The sequence below is a fragment of the Abrus precatorius genome, unplaced genomic scaffold, assembly GCF_003935025.1.
Source record: "Abrus precatorius isolate BTA unplaced genomic scaffold, Abrus_2018 Scaffold2, whole genome shotgun sequence".
NCBI classification, from domain to species: domain Eukaryota; kingdom Viridiplantae; phylum Streptophyta; class Magnoliopsida; order Fabales; family Fabaceae; genus Abrus; species Abrus precatorius.
This window is the reverse complement of record NW_020874362.1, coordinates 32,650,783-32,671,780: the sequence shown is the minus strand read 5'-3', so window position 1 is coordinate 32,671,780 and position 20,998 is coordinate 32,650,783. Positions and strand designations below refer to the sequence as shown.

Genomic DNA, 20,998 nt, shown 5'->3' with positions numbered 1-20,998 from the left:
ATTTGGTTATTTGTAATTACCGTCAGAAGTGTTTGTTGTGTGAATAAAAATAATAAGTTTTTGAGAGTAATATCTAAGTGATAAAATGTAAAAACATTTTAACAATGTATTTGAATAAATTTTATTCATGAATAATTTGAGCTTATGTTATTAAATATTTATTAAGTTGGTTTATTTAATTATTAAATTAAATAAGTTTGAATTTAAAATAAATATATCTAATTATTAGAATGAGTGAAGATTCAATTTTACAAGTTCATCATTAGGTAATTAATGTGTGTTTATATTACCTAAATAATTATATTTATATTAATTTAAAAATCTTTTTATTTACGATTTTATTAATTATTGTCTTAAGATAATATTTGAAGAGATAATAAATAAATAAAATTATTAAAAACGTTGATAAATAAAATATTGATATTAAATATTATCTTTAAAAATATTATTTTACTTTTAATTCCTTATTCATTATACTTGTCTTGTATTTTTAAATGATTTAATTAAAATATATTAAAATTATGATTTCTTTTACACTCTGTCATTTTAGGTTGTGGTATAATTAAAAATTATTAATTTTTATAATAATTATTTTTTATAATGTATAATAATTCTTTTAAAAGTTATATTTAAAGCTATTAATAATTAGTTGATGGTGTTAAAGTTTTTATATTAATAATGCATTCCAATCAGTTTTTTTTAAATTCGAGACTTGAATAATAATGGGATTAAAGTATTTTGAAGTTAACCAAAAATAAGTTTTCTAAAGTAAAATTTATGTCACAAATAGTAAAATGTTATATTATATCTCTCCTTTTGTATGATTTTTTAATTACATAATCTCCTTATTTTCTATTTTTTTTAAAAATGTCACGTACTCAAATAGCATTAACTAACTTAGCCACTATCTGTTATTTTGCCTTAAAGGAGGTGACAATTATATTGAAAAATGTATTAGGTACATTTTCAAATGTATATAGTCATATAGTTGTATATATATATATTCATTCTCTCGATAACGTGACGTAAAAAATATATTTATGTTATCGAGTTTTATTGTCGTTAAAAATAATATAATTATTAAACTTAAATTCAAATGTGAGATGTCAATAGATAGTTATCGGTTTTAATATAAAAACAATTATCTAAAAACTTAAATAAAATTAAAAAAGGTTTGAATATGTAAATAGCAGATTAAAATCACATTTGAAAAAGCAAAAAGAGGAAAAGAAGAGTAGAAATATTGTAAAATAGTAAGCAATCAAAGGAAAAAATTGAAAAAAAAAGTAATATTCAAAGAAAATTAGAAAACAAAGTATTTCTTGTAGTGTTATATTGATGTTCCTAGCAGCAGAAAAACTATATCAAGATATATCAGATCAGATGAAAAAAAAAACTTTAAATTGTGCATCAATAGATGATTTCTTGAATTGTAAAAAAAAATTTAATAATGTAAAAACTCACTTATATCCACGTCGAGACTAATCTTCTTGCATTAACCTTTAGACTATGAGAGAGAGAAAAAAATTTGTTTTTGTATTCATAGCATGTTTGCTTGAAATATATAATAATATATTTGCAACAATTTTACCAATCTTTATTGACAATTTTACCAACCTTTGCAACTATTTTTACTCCGTTGTCTTATAACCATTAATTTTGTGTTTCTTTGATCAATAACTCTAATTGTTTATGCTAGACCAACATATTTTTCCAGTGAACCGGTAAATACTTCTACTACGAAAAAGGATTGTGATAAGAAACATTCAATTTTTAGTGCTCTTGCCACAGTTAAACGATCATTTTTGAATAATTCATCCAACCCAAAGATAGCTATAATGTTCTAAAGTTCTTTGTAACATTGTAAAGTTTGTTTAACTCTTTGTACAGTCTCATAATATTCTTCACCAACGATCCAAGGTTGGAGCATAGTTGACATTGAATCTAAAGGATCTACTGCTGGATAGATACCTTTGGCCACTAATCCTCTTGATAGTACAGTAGTAGCATCTAAATGTGCAAATGTCATGGCAAGAGCAGAGTCAAATCATCTACGAGTACATAAACTGCTTGAATAGAAGTTATGGACCTTCTTTGGTAGAAGTAATTCTTTTTTGTAAAGATCCAATTTTAGTACTAAAGGTGGGTTGATAACCCATAGCAGAGGGCATTCAACCCAATAAGGCAAATACTTCAGATCCTGCTTGAACGAAGCGGAAGATATTGTCAATGAATAGAAGTATGTCTTGCTCATTGACATCTCAAAAATATTCTGCCATAGTTAGGGCAATTAAACCAACTCTCATACCAGCTTCAAGTGGTTCATTCATTTGATCGTATACTAAAGCTACTTTTGATTCAACTCATTGACTAAGTCAATTGCTTGAACTGACAAATGTATTTTTAACCATTGAATTTTAATATATTATCAAACAATAATCTATAATGTACTATTGTCTTATTATTAATATTCTTGGTGCTAGCAAAGATAATAGTATTTCACTTTAAAAAGAAAAATTATTTATTTGATAAAAAAAGTTTTACAATCTTAATTATCAAATAATAAATTCTTTTTTTGAAAAGATTAGAACACTCGTAGCCATAGATTCAAACTAAGTTAATGATAAATTAATAATTTTTAATTTACTAATCAAGGTTGACGTCTACTAACATTCCTCAAATTCCGATAGCATAAAATAATATATTTTACTTTCAAGAACTATTAAAAAATAATATAACATTTCCTTTTATCTTTACAGCTCTGAATTAACTTTAGAGTATGTTATAATTTGTCAATACTCTAACAAGTTAATTTATCATTAATGACTTAAGAAAACTCATTTTTTCTTTTATTTAATTATCCTGACAAAGGTATTAATTTTAATAGAGTTCAAACTCATTACCTAGAGTTGATGGATTCTTTTTGAATTATCATTAATTCTAGAAGTATTTACTTATATCCAATAACTATTCAGCTAGTGCTCTAAAGCAATAAGTGTTCAGAATTAAAATATAACAAATGACTTGTTGATTACTATAATAATCTTTGACACTACAAAAGTCTTGAAAAAATAGAGAGTTTTAGGTGTAAGGTTTCCCGCTCAAGCGAGATGTGCCTTACTCTAATGAGGTGTGCCTCGCTCTAGCGAAGTATGGCTCGTGTTCGGAGGACAAGTGTATCTATTGAAAAGTAATAAATAGTTTTAAAATTAAGTTTCTGAAATATTGTCCTACAATGATTGATTTCTAATTACTAAGAATTTTTTAATTCAATTGTTTAAGCTTCATAGTGATAAATGCTTTCTATACTTGATCCTACATTGTAATTCATGAATGATAATTGAGAGTTTTAAGCTATTCATTGAAAAAATTTACTATTATTAATTTCATTTTATTCATATTTCAGGAAAAAGGATCAAGAAGTGAAAGCTTTAAAAAATATTGGGAATTGAAGCACACAAAGAACTAGAGATATACACGGGAAAGTACACGCCTGTGTATATGAATGTGTATCTCACTGGTTGCATGAATCAAGAACACAATGAAGTCAGATATATACACAGGCAACTACATGCCCGTGTAAATGAGCGTGTATCTCACTGGTCGCGTCAATTGAAGTGTATCATCAAAACCAGAGATGTACACAGTCAAAATACATGGGCGTGTACTTTTCATGAAAGCTGTGAAGTACAATTTTTAGAGACCAGAGATGTACACAGCCAAAGTACATGGTCGTGTACATGGGTGTGTACTTTTCAAAAAAGCTGTGAAGTGTAATTTTTAGAGACCAGAGATGTACACTGCCAAAGTACATAGCTGTGTACTTTTAACGTGCGTCAGAGTTTAAATTTTTGCGAGAAGATGAGCCTTTGGGCTATTCATATAAAAGGAAACTTGGCACAGAAACCTAGGGACACTGTTTTGAGGAGAAGAAAGACTCAAAGACGACTGGAGGATGGGATCAAACACTTTTATTCATCTCTTTTGTAATTTTAGTTTGAAGATGTTTAGGTTCTAATTTTTCTTTGAGTATCTAGACGTAATGAATCCTAATTGACCAAATTTTCTGAAATTCTTCTAATGCTATTTCATGTTCTTTTCTCTTGGGTTTAATTAAGTAGTATCAATTGTCTTCCATCTTATTTTCTTGTTTGAATTTGAGTAAACTTCCTGCATGAAATTAACATTACTCAATTAAAAGGACTTGAATATATTTCTAGAGATAGAAAAACGTAAGTTTTCTATATTAGGATTAATCATAATTATGAAATTCATAATGAACTTAATGCAACCTAGGAGTATTAATTAAAGAAGAGATTATAATTGATTAATCGAGGGTTAGGAATCATTATCCTTGAGAAAGGTATTGATTTAATTCAGAATTTTCTGCAGCGATAAAAATTTTAATAAACAGTTTTCTCAACAAAATTTTTGCAACAATAAATATCGTTGCAAAAAATTCTTTTTTGCTAATTACCTTCCAAATAGCATTTCTCTACTCACATAATTAGGACTAAATATCTACAACAAGTACAAATTACTGAATTCACCAAAAGTTTTATATTCCAATGTCGAAGACCAATTTGACAAAGTAAATCTAGTTTTTATACTTCAATTTCTTCTTGCTATTTTTTATCTTAAAACTTTTGCAATCCTATATTTTGTTTTTCTGAGACTAACTATGCCAAACATTTTGACATTTAGAGATAATTTAAATAGGATATCAAACACGAATTCTAATTTTTTTCTTTACTCACAAAACAAATATTTGGGAAATACAGTTAACAAAGTAGCAACGGTTATTAATAAATCAGATGAAAATAAATTATTTTTTTCATAAATTTTTTATTTATAAATGTTTAACCTCAAGTCAACGAAACTCACAGTCTATAGTCCTTTGTAAATAATTCTCTTTCTTATATTTTTTAATACATAATAAACATGTGTTTTTGTTTTGTGAGGGAAAAAGTTGGTTAATATCAAATAAAAATATACAAATGAGTATATGATAATTATATAGAAATTTTTATTACATACATTTTCAAATGCTTGTTTTATGTATATGGTCAATCATCCATTTCTCATGTTCTAATTACCAAATTTCTCACATTACTCGTAATTAGTATCGAATATGGAAGAGATAACAACAGTTCAAATTACTGAATTTACCAAAAGTTTTGTATTCCAGTCGATGACCAAATTGAGAACATAAATCTAGCTGTTATACTTCAATGATCTGCTTCTTCTTTTTTCTCAAAACCTTTGTAATCCTATATTTTGTTTTGCTGAGGCTAACTATGCTAAACATATTTGACACAGAGAGATAACCTAAATAGGATACCAAAAACGAATTGTAGATTTTTCTTTATCCACAAAACCAATATTTGGGAAATATAGGTAACAAACAACTGTTATTAGTAAATCATATGAAAATAAAATTCAATCAAACTTACCTTAATTTTATCTAAGATATTGTACAACTGAAGATTACGAAAACCCAGTACAAATTACAAAATAGAGAGAGAAAGAGAAAAACGTCAATTTTTTAATCTACTTTATATATGAACCTGTGCACACGCACGAAAAAAATAATTAAGCAAAATTTTGTATTTTGATATGATAAAAAAAACCTTCAATAGAATGAAGTTACCACCCTCTATCCTCACATTATCCTTCCTCTTGAACGCATGGTTCCCCGATGGCTACTTGTTTAGGTGGCAACAACACCTTGTGCCTGCAATCAGCGTCATGTGATGTCCATAGGCAACAAATTCCTCCAGCATCCAACGCGTCAGATATTGGCTTAATGACGAGAATTCCCTCCCCAATGGCTGCACAACAAAATGCCCCGAGAAAAACCACGAGCGAAACGATGTCGTACATCTCGTCATGGGGGCTCCAAAGCATGGTGAATCCAAGGGAAACAACTTGCAATGGCAAAGCTATAAGCACCGCTAAGGCCAAACTATAAATTCTCACACGTAGGCCCTTATTGATGACCAAAGACAACACTCTCCAACAAGAGAACAAGAACCATGCCGTGTACACAATACCAAACCCTGCAAAGATAATGCTATTAAGAAAAGGGTAGGCACATAGGATCACCTCGCTTCCAAAGTTGTCGTTAAAAACCACCGAGGTCTGGTGGAAAAGTCCTGGCACACGTGTCTCCATGGGGTTGAAAAAGATAAGCAAGGTTTGGAAGGTGGCGAGGGGAATGCACGTGAGGAACACAAATGTAATGGCCCACGGGTCATTTGGGGTCTTCTTTTTTATAGAAGCATTGAGGAGGAAAAGGAGAGTGATGAGGAACGCAGGTTCAAAGAATCCTAAGGAAAGGATGATGTGGATTTTGCAAAGGTTGGCTTGTTGTGATAGAGTAAAGGAAGGCAAAAAAATGTATCCGTATTTACGGCGTAAAAATGGTAACCGGAATAGTTCGGTTATGGCCCACAAAAATATGAAGAGGACAAGGAGGAACCTCACTGTCCAAAGCGAATTGAAACCTTGTAGGTGCCTTAAGTATTTTGATTTGAAGTGGAGGTGGAAAATGAAAGACAAGGATAACACCGACAAGATTATCAAAGCAGAGATAAAGGTTATGGTGATGAGGTCAAAGGCTGAATTGAGGAATGGTAATTCAAGCACGAACAACATGGATCACTTTATCTTTTATATATATGTGTGCTTATTACATATATACATATGTGTCTATCTTTCAATTAACATATATTGTATTGATCTCTTTGATGTATATGTAGATGACCAAATCTTTTTTACCTGGGCAAATGGATTTGATCGAATAATATGATGACGCTGGCTCTGGTGGCGGTGGAGAAAAGGTGAGGTTAAGCATGGGAGATTGGTAAATAATGTTTTAAGATGTGAAGGCATATAGGGTGGTGGGTTTGGTCGGAAGGGATGGTGGAGAATATTAGTGTTGTTCTTGTTCTCTCTCCCCCCACTAATCCCAACCGGTGGAAGAACAGCTAAAAAAGATTTAGGTTTTGGAAGATACAAACCTAAAGAAGAATAACAGATAGAAAGAGAGAGAGATGACATTTTTTTTGTACAACGACGAGAGGGGGATTTATGGTATAATGACAAGGATCCTTTAGTTTCGGTCCTGTGCGGTTACTGAGATCACCCGTTATAGAGATCATCCCTTTCTTCTCTTTATTAGTTCTCACACACAAAAATTGTACATAAATAATAACGGTGTTATATAATCATCATTTTCTAATTTTTTTTTATTGATCTTTATTATGACCTTATATTCTAACAAGATTTGATCGGTTTTCAATATTAGTGCTACCTTTTACTACTTAAAAGTTATGTACAGAAAAATTATTGGTGTAATTCTAATAATTCTTGTTTTTTGAAACTGTCTAATACCTTTTTTTTCTAATTTGATAGTTAAGTAAGTGGTATTGTCTCATATACGATACAAAATTATTTTGGAAATTAGTATTACTTGTATTAATTGAGAAAGAGGGATTGAAACGTAAGCTAAAGAAGCTAATATGAATTAATAAAAGACACCCATGAAAATAACTTAGATAAAATGAAAATTTATTAAATATTTAAATCAATAAATTTTATGAAATGTTATACTATTTGATATTTAAAAAATGACACACATACAAGATAACTATTACATTCGTTGAATTCATTTAAATAAATTTAAAATATTAATTTAAATGATATTATAAAGGAGAATTTATACTATATTATAAGAAAATACTAAATGTAATTTTTTTTATCAATTCTAATTTAACATTTATAGCTAAATTATATATTTAAAAATATTTTGATTTGATTCAAGATAATGCTTGTTGTGAGAAATATAAGTTAAATAAATAATTAGAATCTTTGATAATTTAATGCTTTGATTAAATATTGACAAATTGATTTAAGTTTATATAATTATATGTGTATATTTTTATTTTTTTATTCTTATTAACATTTAAGGTGGTCTTAGTATTTAAATGGTTAACACCTTTCCTTTCGTATATGTAAACTAGTGTGAAACATTTTGTAAGAAAAACTCAAATTAAAGATTAAATCATGAAGGTTAAATATGTAAAAAATGATCATGGGTTTTTTTAACTAAGTCTAAAAGACTTTGCTATTTGAAAGAAACATTCTAAAAATTTGTTGTATTTTGAGATATAATTTTAAATTTTAACATTTGAAGATTGTTCGTAGGAAGTTAATTTTGATTTATATAAAGATTGGAGATTAAATATCAATGAAAGAAACGTTAAGATTGAACTTTATCTAACATTCCTCTAGCAATGTATATCTCTAAACACACATATATTAACTTCTTTACCAATGTTAATATAGTAATATATATCTAGTTAGTCTAGTCCCTTAAAATTAAGATTTTGAGTTATTACCACAAATGTTAATACTTAACATATTTGTAAATATTTCTTACATTAAGTATTGTGCTTTATGCAACTAATAAATTAATGGTTTATTTCTATCAACATAATTTGTTAAGTGATTTATTCTAAATTTTAACCTAGAGAGTGGTTTCTAGTCAATCTCTAAAACATAAACCAACTTGTGTGATTAAGACATACCAAATAGAAATGAAAAAGAATCATTAGCATCAGTACATAAATATATGTATCAAAAATATATATACGATAGTTGATTAGTTATATTCAGTCTAATTTCAATTTAATAGAGAGAAGATTTACTACTTATTATTATTAAAGCAATCTCAAAACACCAAAAAGAAATGGAGGAACAAATATGATTCTTCACTTTAAGCTCCAAGAATGTTGGAAGATTATTCTTCTCCTCAACCAATTAAAGATATGCAAAATAGCTTCCCTTTCTATTTATATCACCTGATCTTTGGCACATGAGAACTAAGAAGTGTTTGAAAGTTCTCAAATTCTCTTAGACAAATCATTTCACTTCTTTTCTAAAAATAACATTTGCTTAAGCCAGTTTTTTGGTGTTCTAAGTAAATTTTAGACCATCTGAATTTAAAGTTTTTGTCCCAATTTTGCTTATGTAAATTTTTACTTTTGCTAAGTACATCATTTTTTATTTTTTTTGTCTTTATTTATATATTTTATGTTTAAGCAAAATTATTTGACAAGCAAAAATTTCTTTTTTTTTCTTTCCTTCCAAATACTATAAAAATAACTGTATATATTTAACATGTTGCTATCTAATTATGTTTTCATATACAATTAAATGTAAAATACAATTTAAATTGAAAGTTTGGAGGTAAAATTTATTCTTTTCAACTCAATCTTTCCAGTAACATTTACGATTATCAAATATTTTTTAATTATTTTAAAATTGTATAATGTATTAATTTTGAGATATATAAATAGAAAATTTAACTCTTTTAAAATGAAAAGAAATATAACTTTAAAAAAAAAAGATTGAATTAAAATTAGTTATGTATACAAAATATTTTAATTCTATTGAATAATTTATAAACTATTCAATAAAGAGTTATTACAATAATAAATATAACTTTACTGATGTAATTTAAATAAAGGATAAGTAAATAAAAGGGGAGTAAAATATATCACAAAAGATGAATTTATAACTCATTTTTATAATTAAATTAAATTTTTTTCCAAAGTTAGAGACTACGAAGTGTTTCTTAAGCCTAAAAAGTTCAAGAATAATTTCTACTTGTGATTTATAATTGTGTGTAGGTTGATTGACTTTAAACTAATTAAGTTGACTTAAATAAACAATTATTTAATTTTTATAAAGTACTTTCTTTAAATTTAATTTATATACCTTTTTAATTATTCATTTGAATCAATTATATTTTTTATTCAAAATATCCATTATATTAAAAATATTTAAATTATTCATTTGAAATATTTATGAATTTGATAACGTAAGTTAATGAAAGATATCTTCACGTGTCTTTCGCAATGATGTATGACGAAAAGAAAGCGAAGAGAAACCGGAGGACTAATTCCTATCATTTCAAGACTTTATAAAAGTTATTACATTTGAAACGGTTATAAATGTTAATTATTAAGATTAATTTTAAATATTAAAAAATAATAAAATTTAATTAAAAAGATATTGTTACAGGAGAATACAAAATATATATTAAATATTTCCTATTTTATTGAAATCCTACCACTTTTAGTGCCTAAAACAGTTAACATTATCCTATTTAAAAGGGATAATTTATTGTCTAAATCTGAATTTATTTTATGTAATAATATATATATTATAAATATATATTTGCCGTTTGGTTCAGGCAAGAAGGCAAGAAGACGAGTGCGGTTGTTTGACACTTTGCGCTCTCTTTCTTTTTTTTTTCTCTTCCAACGGTCCAACTTTGACTATCTTGTTCTCTCCTTCCCCTCTCCAAGTTCCGGTCTTCTTCCAAATTCTCCAATCTCTTTCCCTTTGTCCCATTCATGGCTTCACCGCATTATCCAAACCCTAGAACTCCGGCACCGTTCAATTTCTGATCCGTTTCCGTTGCAGGAACCATGAACGTGACTATTGATTCCGCTCTCTTCGGTTTTCTGTTCCCATCACTTTGGGAGATCAAAGTCACCGTCGCTGCCTCCGTCTTCGTCATCCTTGCCTATTGGTTCTTCTCCTTCAGAACCGGAGACCTCCACGCCGATCCATCGCTTCCCGACAATCCTGTCGCCGCCGGCGATGTTGCCGACGATAAGGACAAGGTTTCTTTCGTCATTCACGAAGCTCTTCTACTCTTCAATTTTTGCATTGCTTCTATACTATTCTTGTTGTGTTTCTACGTATTATTTCTAAGTTAGGGAAGATTTTCGGTGATTCAGTTGTTTTTAAAATTATTTTATTCTATTGACAGTTACTTTCTTTTTTTTTTATTTAGAATAATCTAGCACTTTAGAGGAATTGATAAATTTACCTTAAGTGAAGCAATTGTGGATTCAGTTTTGTCTGTTATAAGTTCGTTTGCAAGATTGTAATTGTGATCACTAGTACGTTTGCGTTTGTGGGTTTTGAAGAACGAAAATAACTTAATGGAGTGATTTTAACTTGTTGACATGCAGTTGTGCACTTATTTTTGTAGATGGACCAGCCGAAAGTAGATTCTCAGACCAGCTCTGCGTACCTGATTAAGGTATTTGGGTTTTCTACCGGTGTTTAGTGTGGACTACATCCCCCAACGAAGGCAACTTGCCCTGTATTAAGGCCTGATTATGTATATTGAAGTTATTGATATCTACCTTTTTTCCCTTTTTAAATTCTCTTTGCAGTTAGAACTATTGGCTGCTAAGAATCTCATTGGTGCAAACTTAAATGGCACATCGGATCCTTATGCTATTATCACTTGTGGCAATGAAAAGCGATTCAGGTTTGTCGATCTAGTTGCTCCGTATCTTATTTTCTCGTGTAAAGAAATTAGTTCATTGGCAGTCTTATTTGTACTTTGGATTTATAAGCTTAGGATTATTTTTTGGGTGGAATAATATTTTGTGATTCTCTGAAATGGGTGCAATTTATCCTAAAGATAGGTGAATGCATGATCCATGTTTTTCATTTGTGTGTGACATACTGATAATATATGTTTTCCATCATACTCAGCATATCTTCCTCTGAGAAGCAATATTTTTTGTCAACATTGTTCAATGGGTCCTGATAGTTTGATATTCGGGTGTGCTGCAGTTCAATGGTTCCCGGTTCAAGAAATCCAATGTGGGGAGAGGAATTCAATTTTTCTGTTGATGAACTCCCTGTCCAGGTAGTTTTCTTAGTATCTATCTTTTCATCTATGTTTTGATTTGGAGTCATTTGCCAACTGTTTACAGCTGTTGAAAATGGTTACAGTGGTTTGGGAGGTTCAATTATTATCCTAGCAAGCTGATGTTGATGTTTAAGCTAGAAATTACCATTAAGCACCATATTTTTCTTTCTTCTTTTTGGTGTAATTGTAAACTGTTCTTCTGTGAACATGGTTAGTATTTCTTTTTTGCTCTTTACCTGGATTTATGTTCATTCAAAGGACAAATAGCTTTATCTGCCTCTTAGCTTTACATTTCTTGTAAGTAACATATATATATGGCAGTTGATAATGATCTTTTGTGAATTTTTCCATATATGAATGGATTTTATCTCATTGGCAATGCAATTTATTTACTACTAGTCCTCTGTTGAGATAGGTCTGGTTTTTGTTATTTCATTGTCATCGTAATAAAAAGATAGTGTAAATGGTGATAGAATTTTGCCTAAGGTGCCTTGTGGAAATATAGAGAAGACCTGTAAAAGCCCCATTAAAAGAAGGAAATTTAGACAGAGGATAGCCCTATAGTTAGATTTAGGGGGACACTAATATAAATCACCTAACAATATTTATTTGAAACATAGTCATAATATTTAAAGTAATCTTTTAAATAATCAATTAAAAATATATATGAAATAAATTCATTATATTACATTAAGAAATTTTGGTTATGTAAATATTAAACCCTTAAAATCATGACAAAATTTACCCAAATTCACATAGATAAAGAGACAAAATGATGGTTTATCAGAGACCAAGACAAACTTTAGGCCAAACCATAAAGAAGTATTAGATTTAAATGGCTTGTTAGACGACATGATTTACAGTATAACATAATGGTATTGTTTGATACATGTAGCCATCTCCACCTGGTGGAAAAAGCCATTTGTAGATGATGATAATGTTGTTGTTTGTAATTAATAATCTTTTGTGTGTTCGACTCAGAGAATGTTATGTTTAGGGTGTCCACTGGATATCATCTGGATTCTAGTTTTATGTTTTCATAATAAATTTAATGCAGTAATATATTTTCTTTTTTCAAGTTCTCAAGCCATAGAAAAAATAGATGAGAAGAATAGTGAAAATAAATACATCTATCATGTAGTTTTCTGAAGCTAATCATACTGATCAAACATAATGTTTTGAGCATTTTTTTGGATTGATATCTTATGAAGAGGAGTATAAGCATATTTCCATGCCTTATGTCTGTATATGCTTCTCAATTGACTGATTAAATCTGTTATGTAGGTTTTCGTGAAACTGACTTCTTTCCTGCTGACGTAGCAGATCAATGTCACAATTTATGACTGGGATATAATTTGGAAAAGCGCTGTTCTTGGTTCTGTGACTGTTCCAGTTGAAAGTGAAGGTCAAACTGGTGCAGTGTGGCATACTTTGGATAGCCCTTCAGGGCAGGTAATACCTACTTTCAGAAGAATTATTTGTTTGGTTCCAAATTTTTATTTGATTTTTAGTTGTAGTACTTTTCATGTCTTGAAAATGCCATTATTGATATGTAACTAAATATCAGGTTTGTCTCCATATAAAAACAATAAAACTATCTGCAAATTCTTCCAGGTGAGCCATTTGTTTTTATTTTTGATTTATATTAATTTACATTTCCTTTTAGTGGTCCAATTATTCCTTTTAAAATGTGTACTATGTTTGGTCACTTGGGTCTTGTTATTATCTTCATATGTTGGTCCATTTCGTACATTCATTAGTTGACTGGACTGATAGGATAAATGGTTATGGTGGAGCCAACCCTCGAAGAAGGATGCCATTGGAAAAACAGGGGCCTACTGTAGTTCATCAAAAGCCAGGGCCTCTTCAAACTATATTTTCTCTTCATCCAGATGAGGTTACTAACAGAAATTAAACTTGTTTATTTTTCATTTAGGATTACCACTGGTATTTTTTTTCTCGGGTCATATATACAGACATAAAGATGAATGTGCAGACATGTATTGTCTAGTCCATTTGTACCATGATGTTTGCAGATCTGACAAGTGAAGTATAAATTCAGGTTGTTGATCATAGTTATTCTTGTGCTCTTGAGAGGTCATTCTTGTATCACGGTCGGATGTATGTCTCTGCATGGCACATTTGTTTCCATTCCAACGTGTTCTCAAAGCAAATGAAGGTCAGCCTATATGATTCTTTTTTTTATGAAGGCTGACTGTTTAATTTTAAGATTTTCTGACAAATGTTTTAGAGAGACTGATAAAAAAATTTGAGTTGGGAGTAATATAGATTTCATGTAAAGTTTCTTGTTGGTGGAAACAGTTGTATTGTTATCATAGGGTTTTGCCTGGCCTTTATTTATTTGAAACTGTATTGTTAATATAAGACTTCAGAAAAAATAAGCTTTTTCTTACTTAGTTACACTGCTGTCTGTTATTTGTTGTTGATTCCTTGGTATTTTGTATTTATATAGTCTTTTTTTTTTTTTTTCTACATTAGTTAGACTATCATTTTTTTTTTTGGATAATTGACAGGTGGTTATTCCATTTGGAGACATAGATGAGGTACAATCTCTATTGTTTTTTCTCTTACTCCTCTGCCCTCAACTTAATATTTCAGTTACATTTAAAACTTACATCCAGTGCAATTATTCTGTGTTTTTCTTAAGATTCGAAGGAGTCAACATGCATTTATTAATCCTGCCATAACAATTATTCTTCGCATGGGTGCTGGTGGACATGGTGTCCCTCCTTTGGGAAGTCCTGATGGTGAGTAATTTGTTCAGAACACTTTTTCATTGTTTATTTTTCTGGATGAACTTTTGATTGTACTTGAACCTTATAATGCAATGGCTGTCCAAAATTTTTAATTAAAAAAATTCAATCAAATTAAAAATAAGGTACTGCATCAGCTTGCTTCCTTTTTTTGTTCTACGATTTTGCTATATGTCACAATGGCATCTGGTGCATGGGCTTTCTTTTATTCTTGACATACTTGCATGTTTACATAATCATTGGCATTTTACTATATTGCTGGTTCTCGTTTTTATCAAGATAACCAAATGTTTTTATTTAGGGAATAAAAATGAGCACAGAATTTTATCATCAATGATGGCCTTTGTCAGATAATTTGATTAGATCTGTATTTTCTTCTTTGTTTCAGGTAGGGTTAGATATAAGTTTGCATCATTTTGGAACAGGAATCATGCATTCAGAAACCTGCAGCGTGCAGGGAAGAATTTCCATGAAATGTTGGAAGCTGAGAAGAAGGTTACAGCTCTTGCTTAATCAGTTTGGTTTTCATTGTCTATACTAAGAGATTAATTGTAGAGATTTACATATACCTAATTGAATAAGGTTGTTCTTATTATAGGATCCACAAAAGATTTTAAAAGTAGTGTCATCTTCTAAAGTGATGGGTGCACTATAGAGGGTAAAACACATAGTTATAAGTTATAACAACAGATTGTAAAAACATCAAATTCAACAACTTAAAAGTTTGTGCATATTTTATGACAACCTAAAATGTTGATTTTTTTCTTTGACTGTTATATTCTGTACTTCACCCCTTTCATTAGGGGAACAAAAAAAATCCTTCTAGTGGCAATGTCTTGATACCCTGTCTACTTTAGGAACACACATTATGAAACTGATAAGCCATATGCTCCTCCAATGAACTAATATTGTCTTGTCCAATTTATTTTCTGCTCCACCACCTTGAAACTTTGGAACCACTTTAAAAACCTTTACCTCCCTTGATAAAGGACAAGTACTTTGTGTTTCAGTCGTGGGCCCTGTTGGAGGATATATCTTATTTAGGGAAATATATTATATATTGTATTTATAGGGATTTGATACTACTAATTGATTTGTATATATTTTTTCCTTATTTCCTTTCGATTGTATTGTGTGTAATTACCACAATTAGTGGCTGATTAGAGTATATAATATCACAGGGGCTGAGGTATCTTCCTTAAGCAATTCCATAATCGCTGCATCCATATTTACAGGCCCTGTGACCCAAAATAGGGCTCGTTACTGTTGCCTCCTTTTAATGATATCAATTATTATTACTTTTTCCTTCCTTGCTTGCATGGATAAGCTAATTTTTGGCTGATCTTGATTTGATTAGAGTTGCATCTAGAAATATGATGATTGTGTATATAAAACATCAAATACCATGTCTGTTGTGATATGGACAAATTATTTATTTAACTCTATTTCTCTTTGCCTGATATATTGTTAACTCTTAACAAAACACTGCATGCAATTGTGCACTATTTATTTTTATTTTCTATAATTTCTTATTATACCATTGTAACCACAAGTTAGTGAAACAGTGTTGAGGATGCAGATTGGCAAATATTCTGAAAAGATAAACTGTGGACATGATTCTGACTTTCTTTCCCTTTTAATTTTATATTAATTTTTACACTGACATTTCAGGATAAATTGAAAACAATTTCATGTGAGTCAGTGTTTTAATTTATCATTATACAGGAAAATGCAGAATCAGAACTGCGTGCACATAGCAGTTCTGTCAGAGGAAGTAAGGTACTGGATAAGGTTCCTGAAGAAAGCAAGCCAAAAACGGGACAACTTCAACATTTTATCAAGGAAGAGGCTTTAGTTGGTATATACAATGTAAGCATCATTTTCTCCTTTTGTAATCATGAATTTAATTACTAGCTTAATTATTTATATGTAACTAGTGATTCTTCTACAGGATGTTTTTCCTTGCACAGCTGAGCAGTTCTTTAACTTGTTATTAAATGATGATTCAAATTTTACAAACAAATACCGTTCAGTACGAAAAGATACTAATCTTGTGGTAAGTTTTCTTCAATTGCTATTGTGATTCTTATCAAAAGTTGTTGACTTCACAGTTGGGTTATAACGGAAATCAAATGTGATAAAATAAAAAGCTTACATATTGTTGTATATCTTTGGAGACTACCATTAATTTCCATGCAAACTAGCTTGGCTTTCTCTGAAATTGATGAACTATTGAGGTCTGCTTTTATTAGATGGATGCACAATGCAAGATTGTTCAGATTAACATATTTATCCTCATTTAAAAATTGTTCAATCTTTGTAATCCACATATATTACCTATGTTGTGATAAATGTTTGGATATGAAGCAATGTCGATGGTTCACTGTGAAACCAAGTGCATATTAACATGACTGTGTCAGAATGACAGATAGTCCGGCAGATGGTTATATGTATAGGCGAGAGCCATATATATTATTTGGCCTCACCAGATCAAATGCAATAGTGCTTTTATGAGGACATCAATTTTATCTTTACTTTAATCTGGCCAGTCTACTATGCCATTAGTGTAATTTTCCTTCCTATTTTATATTATTTTTCATTGATTTGTAAATATGGATTGTAGAGCTTATTGGAGTTAGTGCTTTCTCATCACCCTTACATGCACTTTCTCTCCTTTTCCTTTACTGACTCTACTATTAAAAATATAGAGATAGTGTTATAGTAATAGTTTCTAGCTTTTTTTATATTCAAAGTTGTATACTCTTACTTGCATGTACTAGATTTTCGTTCTCTCTGAACATTGACTTAAATGGAAGTCAGGAAATCTCAACTAGCTGAAATTGTGAATGAGAAAACATTGATTTTTTACCATATATTATTGATTAGGAAAAGGTGATGATTAATCACGATTTCTGTGCATAAGACTATATTTGTTGGTTAAAGTTGGTATTATATTTTTGTTCTTGGTGCAACATTGTAATGATGTCTTGATGTTTAACTCTACTCATAGGGTGGAAAATTTAGGTCAGATAATAATTATTCTGGTTGGATTCAATTTTTAATAGCTTGGCTTCCTGTTTTAAGGTGTTTGTTTGCTATTTGCAGATGGGTCAGTGGCATACAGCAGATGAATATGATGGTCAAGTCCGGGAGATTACTTTCAGATCCCTTTGTAACAGCCCCATGTGCCCTCCAGACACAGCCATGACAGAGTGGCAACATGTTGTTCAATCACCAGACAAGAAAAACCTGGTTAGGCTGTTTCTTGTATTTACTTATGATGAAATATCCAAGAAGAATATTGATAAATGCTCATATTTTAGTGTTGATAGCTTTTGTGGTCTGATTATGGTTAACCTTCTTTGCTCTGCAACTCATATCCTTTTCTTTTCTCCACCCCCACCCCCCTTACATTCTTGATTTCAAAATATTTAATGGAATGTTGTCATGACCTTTTTAGGTGTTTGAGACAGTGCAGCAGGCACATGATGTCCCATTTGGATCCTATTTTGAGGTATGGAATACTTTGGCTATCTTATCTGGATCAAGAAAACCCGTAATATTCATTTCAATAAGATTTTTTATTATTCATTAGTTTAATTTTGGCTCATATGATCTCTGTCAAGAAAACTCCTAATTGCCTGAGTAAGAGTTTACTTATGATCCATTGAAGGATCTGCATTGCTTGCAAAACTATATGCTACTTATTTTTGGAAATTTAAATTTTAAACTATCTTAACGGTATGGTAATGAAAGAGTGAAAAACATCTTTTTTTTTGTTGAATTTTAAGCATTCTAAAAAAACTAACGAGTTGCACACTAAGCATAGCAATTATATCAATATCAAATGATTAGTAGAACTTTTTTATTCAATTCAATCTTATAAAATTTATCATTTTTTTGTTTTGGAATAAAAATGAAATTGTAATTTTTTGTTTTATTGAAACATGAAAGCTTAAAGATAAGAAAAAATTTGTTATTCTTTAGTTTATAAGTATCCAAACTTTGATATCTATTACCCCATAAATAGTTCGAACTCTATAGGAACAATAATCAATTTTGTAGTTTTCAAACCCTCATTGCAGTGGTGATTTTCACAACTTTAAGTATAACCATGAAGTTCTGTGTATTTATAATATTTGAATCAATCCATTATCTTACCCGCTGAATGCACCTGGAAATGATTAGCACATTTAGAATGAGTATGAAGCTGCAACCCACCAAACAACTTCAGCTATCAAACAAGTTACTACTATGCCTTATTAGACTAATGCCAACTGGAAAGCGAAGGATAGTTGGCACAAATATTAATGTAGAAAACTCATATTATCATCAAACTATCTTTTGAAGTGCTCATTTCTTACTTACCTACAAAAGGATAAAGAGCAAGTACTATTCCAAAATACTCATTAGAAGTCCTAGATTGCCACACCTCTCATAATGGGAAGGATTATAACTAATCATTGAGTTATGTAATATTGAAATAAAACAGAAAGCATACTCATAGCTGTTCCATCATCTATACTTTGGTTGGTTCCCATTATATTTGTTCTTCTATTTATATTTTGTTCTTCTGGGTTAAACAGGTACACTGTAAATGGAGTTTGGAGACAACTAATGGAAACTCATGTACTCTAGACATAAAAGTGGGTAAGTATTGGTGTTAAAACTTCTGAATATTGACCCATTTTACCTGGTATACACCTTTAAGTCCGTCATCGACGATGCAGTCCTCTGCTATTCACCAAGCACAATTAAGTGTGACTATGAAAACCTGCAATGTTATTTATTTGTGGGGGTTATTTTCACAATTTTGCCCCTTTTCTATTCATCAGAACAGCCTGTATGGTTTGAAACCTTGTTCACAGCTAAGCTTTGTTCACACAACACTCACTGCTAGCTGGCATTACCAGGCAACCCACTCTCTTTTTCTACACATTTTGTTGTATTGAGTTTTCTGCGTATGAGTACAGAAAATGTCCGAGCCCCTCTTCTACTCTTGTTCCTTTGTTCTCACCCTTCAGATTATTATTTTTGGTGTGTATTTTTTTGTGTCCTCATTCTGCCCTACCATTCATGTCTTATGCTGTCACATTGTCGTCCTCTTGGATGCTTAAATCTACTTCATTGCTTGATTTTTGTTGTTATTGTGTGTTAAGACCATGACTTTTTCTTATTATGAGCATAGCGGCCATCCTGCTCTCCCACTGAAGGAAGGGGTTTTGGAATTGGCTGCTTTGCCACTATCTGGCATTGATACCTGTGGTCTATGTTCTATGATTACCATAATAAACAACAAAAGTCATTACGGTTCAATTCCTTCCTTCACTGCATTGTGCCTCTGTTAAGGACTGAGCAAATTGGTAAATTGTTTCTGCAGGTGCACATTTCAAGAAATGGTGCGTCATGCAGTCTAAAATAAAGTCAGGAGCAGTCAATGAGGTTTGTAGATCTTTTGTTGACAAAATTATTCCAATTGCAGGTATCATCATTTTTTTTAATTAATAAAAAATTTGTTTATCAATGCAGTACAAGAAAGAGGTTGAGGTGATGTTAGATGTTGCTCGTTCATATATAAAATCAAGTGCTTCTAGTGACGAGAATGATAAGGCTTCTTTGCCCCCTGCAGCGGCTGTGGAAAGCTGAATTTTTTTTTTGGCAACCTCAGATTAGGATTTTATTTGTGGCAATATCTTACTTAGCTTTTCTTTTCTTTTGTTATTTATTCTTGTAACACGCATAGCTGAAATATATGTAAATGTTGACTGCTATAGGTTTTTGTCTCATGTATTTCCCTTGGTAACTTTCAGCTTATCATAGGGGATTCTGGTGTTTCCATGTTTGTTCTCAAACGCCTCCGTGGAAAATGAAATTTCTTTAGTGTCATTAATTGCTACTATGCGATTTACTTTTCAAGAAAAGTCATCGTATTATCTAGCACTCATTTTGATAAATTAAATTATCTAGTAGATCTTCAAACACGACTTGTGCATCTTGCTCTTTTCTTTCTGCCACGTTTGCAAATAATTAGCATTCCCCTTTTCACCTAAAGGTTGGTAAAAGGATGAATTCATGCCTCTAGCATTTACGTAATCGGGAAAAGTGGTGAATTTGCTAATTACAAACTGGCAGCTACAGTAGTCAACGGAGATGCTCCACTGGGAATGCGTGGGCGTTTAAGCTGAAGTTATCGGGTAACAGAAGTTGTAACTTGTAAGTAACCAGTTGCTTCCTATATAAGTGAATTAACATCGTAGTTTTAAACTCTGATCAACGTAGTTTCTCACAATTTTATATTAATTAGTTATATAATATATTGCATAATATAAAAAATATAATTATAAGCAGTTTGACTTTGATATAATAGGAGTTGAATCAGTATGTTGTAAATTAATGCATTATTCATTGAATAAAAAGTAATGGTATATATAATGAAGAGTGCTAACATTATTTTTTGGAGTTGAGTTATAAAAATGTT

The 20,998-nt window shown here is 30.4% G+C and overlaps 1 protein-coding gene across 4 annotated transcripts; it reads left to right on the top strand.

Moving 5' to 3' along the window:
- Positions 1–10,271: 10,271 nt before the first annotated feature.
- On the top strand, positions 10,272–20,467 carry LOC113857793 (BAG-associated GRAM protein 1). 4 transcript variants are annotated; one of them, XM_027489993.1, is made up of 18 exons: positions 10,272–10,697; positions 11,072–11,122; positions 11,259–11,356; positions 11,668–11,743; positions 13,070–13,198; positions 13,314–13,360; positions 13,523–13,643; positions 13,809–13,925; positions 14,281–14,310; positions 14,415–14,514; positions 14,909–15,015; positions 16,246–16,389; positions 16,472–16,576; positions 17,626–17,772; positions 17,981–18,034; positions 19,107–19,170; positions 19,901–19,962; positions 20,050–20,467. In XM_027489993.1, the coding sequence occupies exons 1-18, from the start codon at positions 10,500–10,502 to the stop codon at positions 20,164–20,166; spliced, it is 1,767 nt and encodes a 588-aa protein (XP_027345794.1). In that variant the 5' UTR covers positions 10,272–10,499; the 3' UTR covers positions 20,167–20,467. The 4 variants fall into 4 exon arrangements, with proteins under 4 accessions (XP_027345794.1, XP_027345796.1, XP_027345797.1 ...); XM_027489997.1 differs by having other exon boundaries at positions 10,579–10,697; positions 11,052–11,122; positions 20,050–20,404; XM_027489995.1 differs by lacking the exon at positions 16,472–16,576 and having other exon boundaries at positions 10,296–10,697; positions 20,050–20,338.
- Positions 20,468–20,998: the final 531 nt, after the last annotated feature.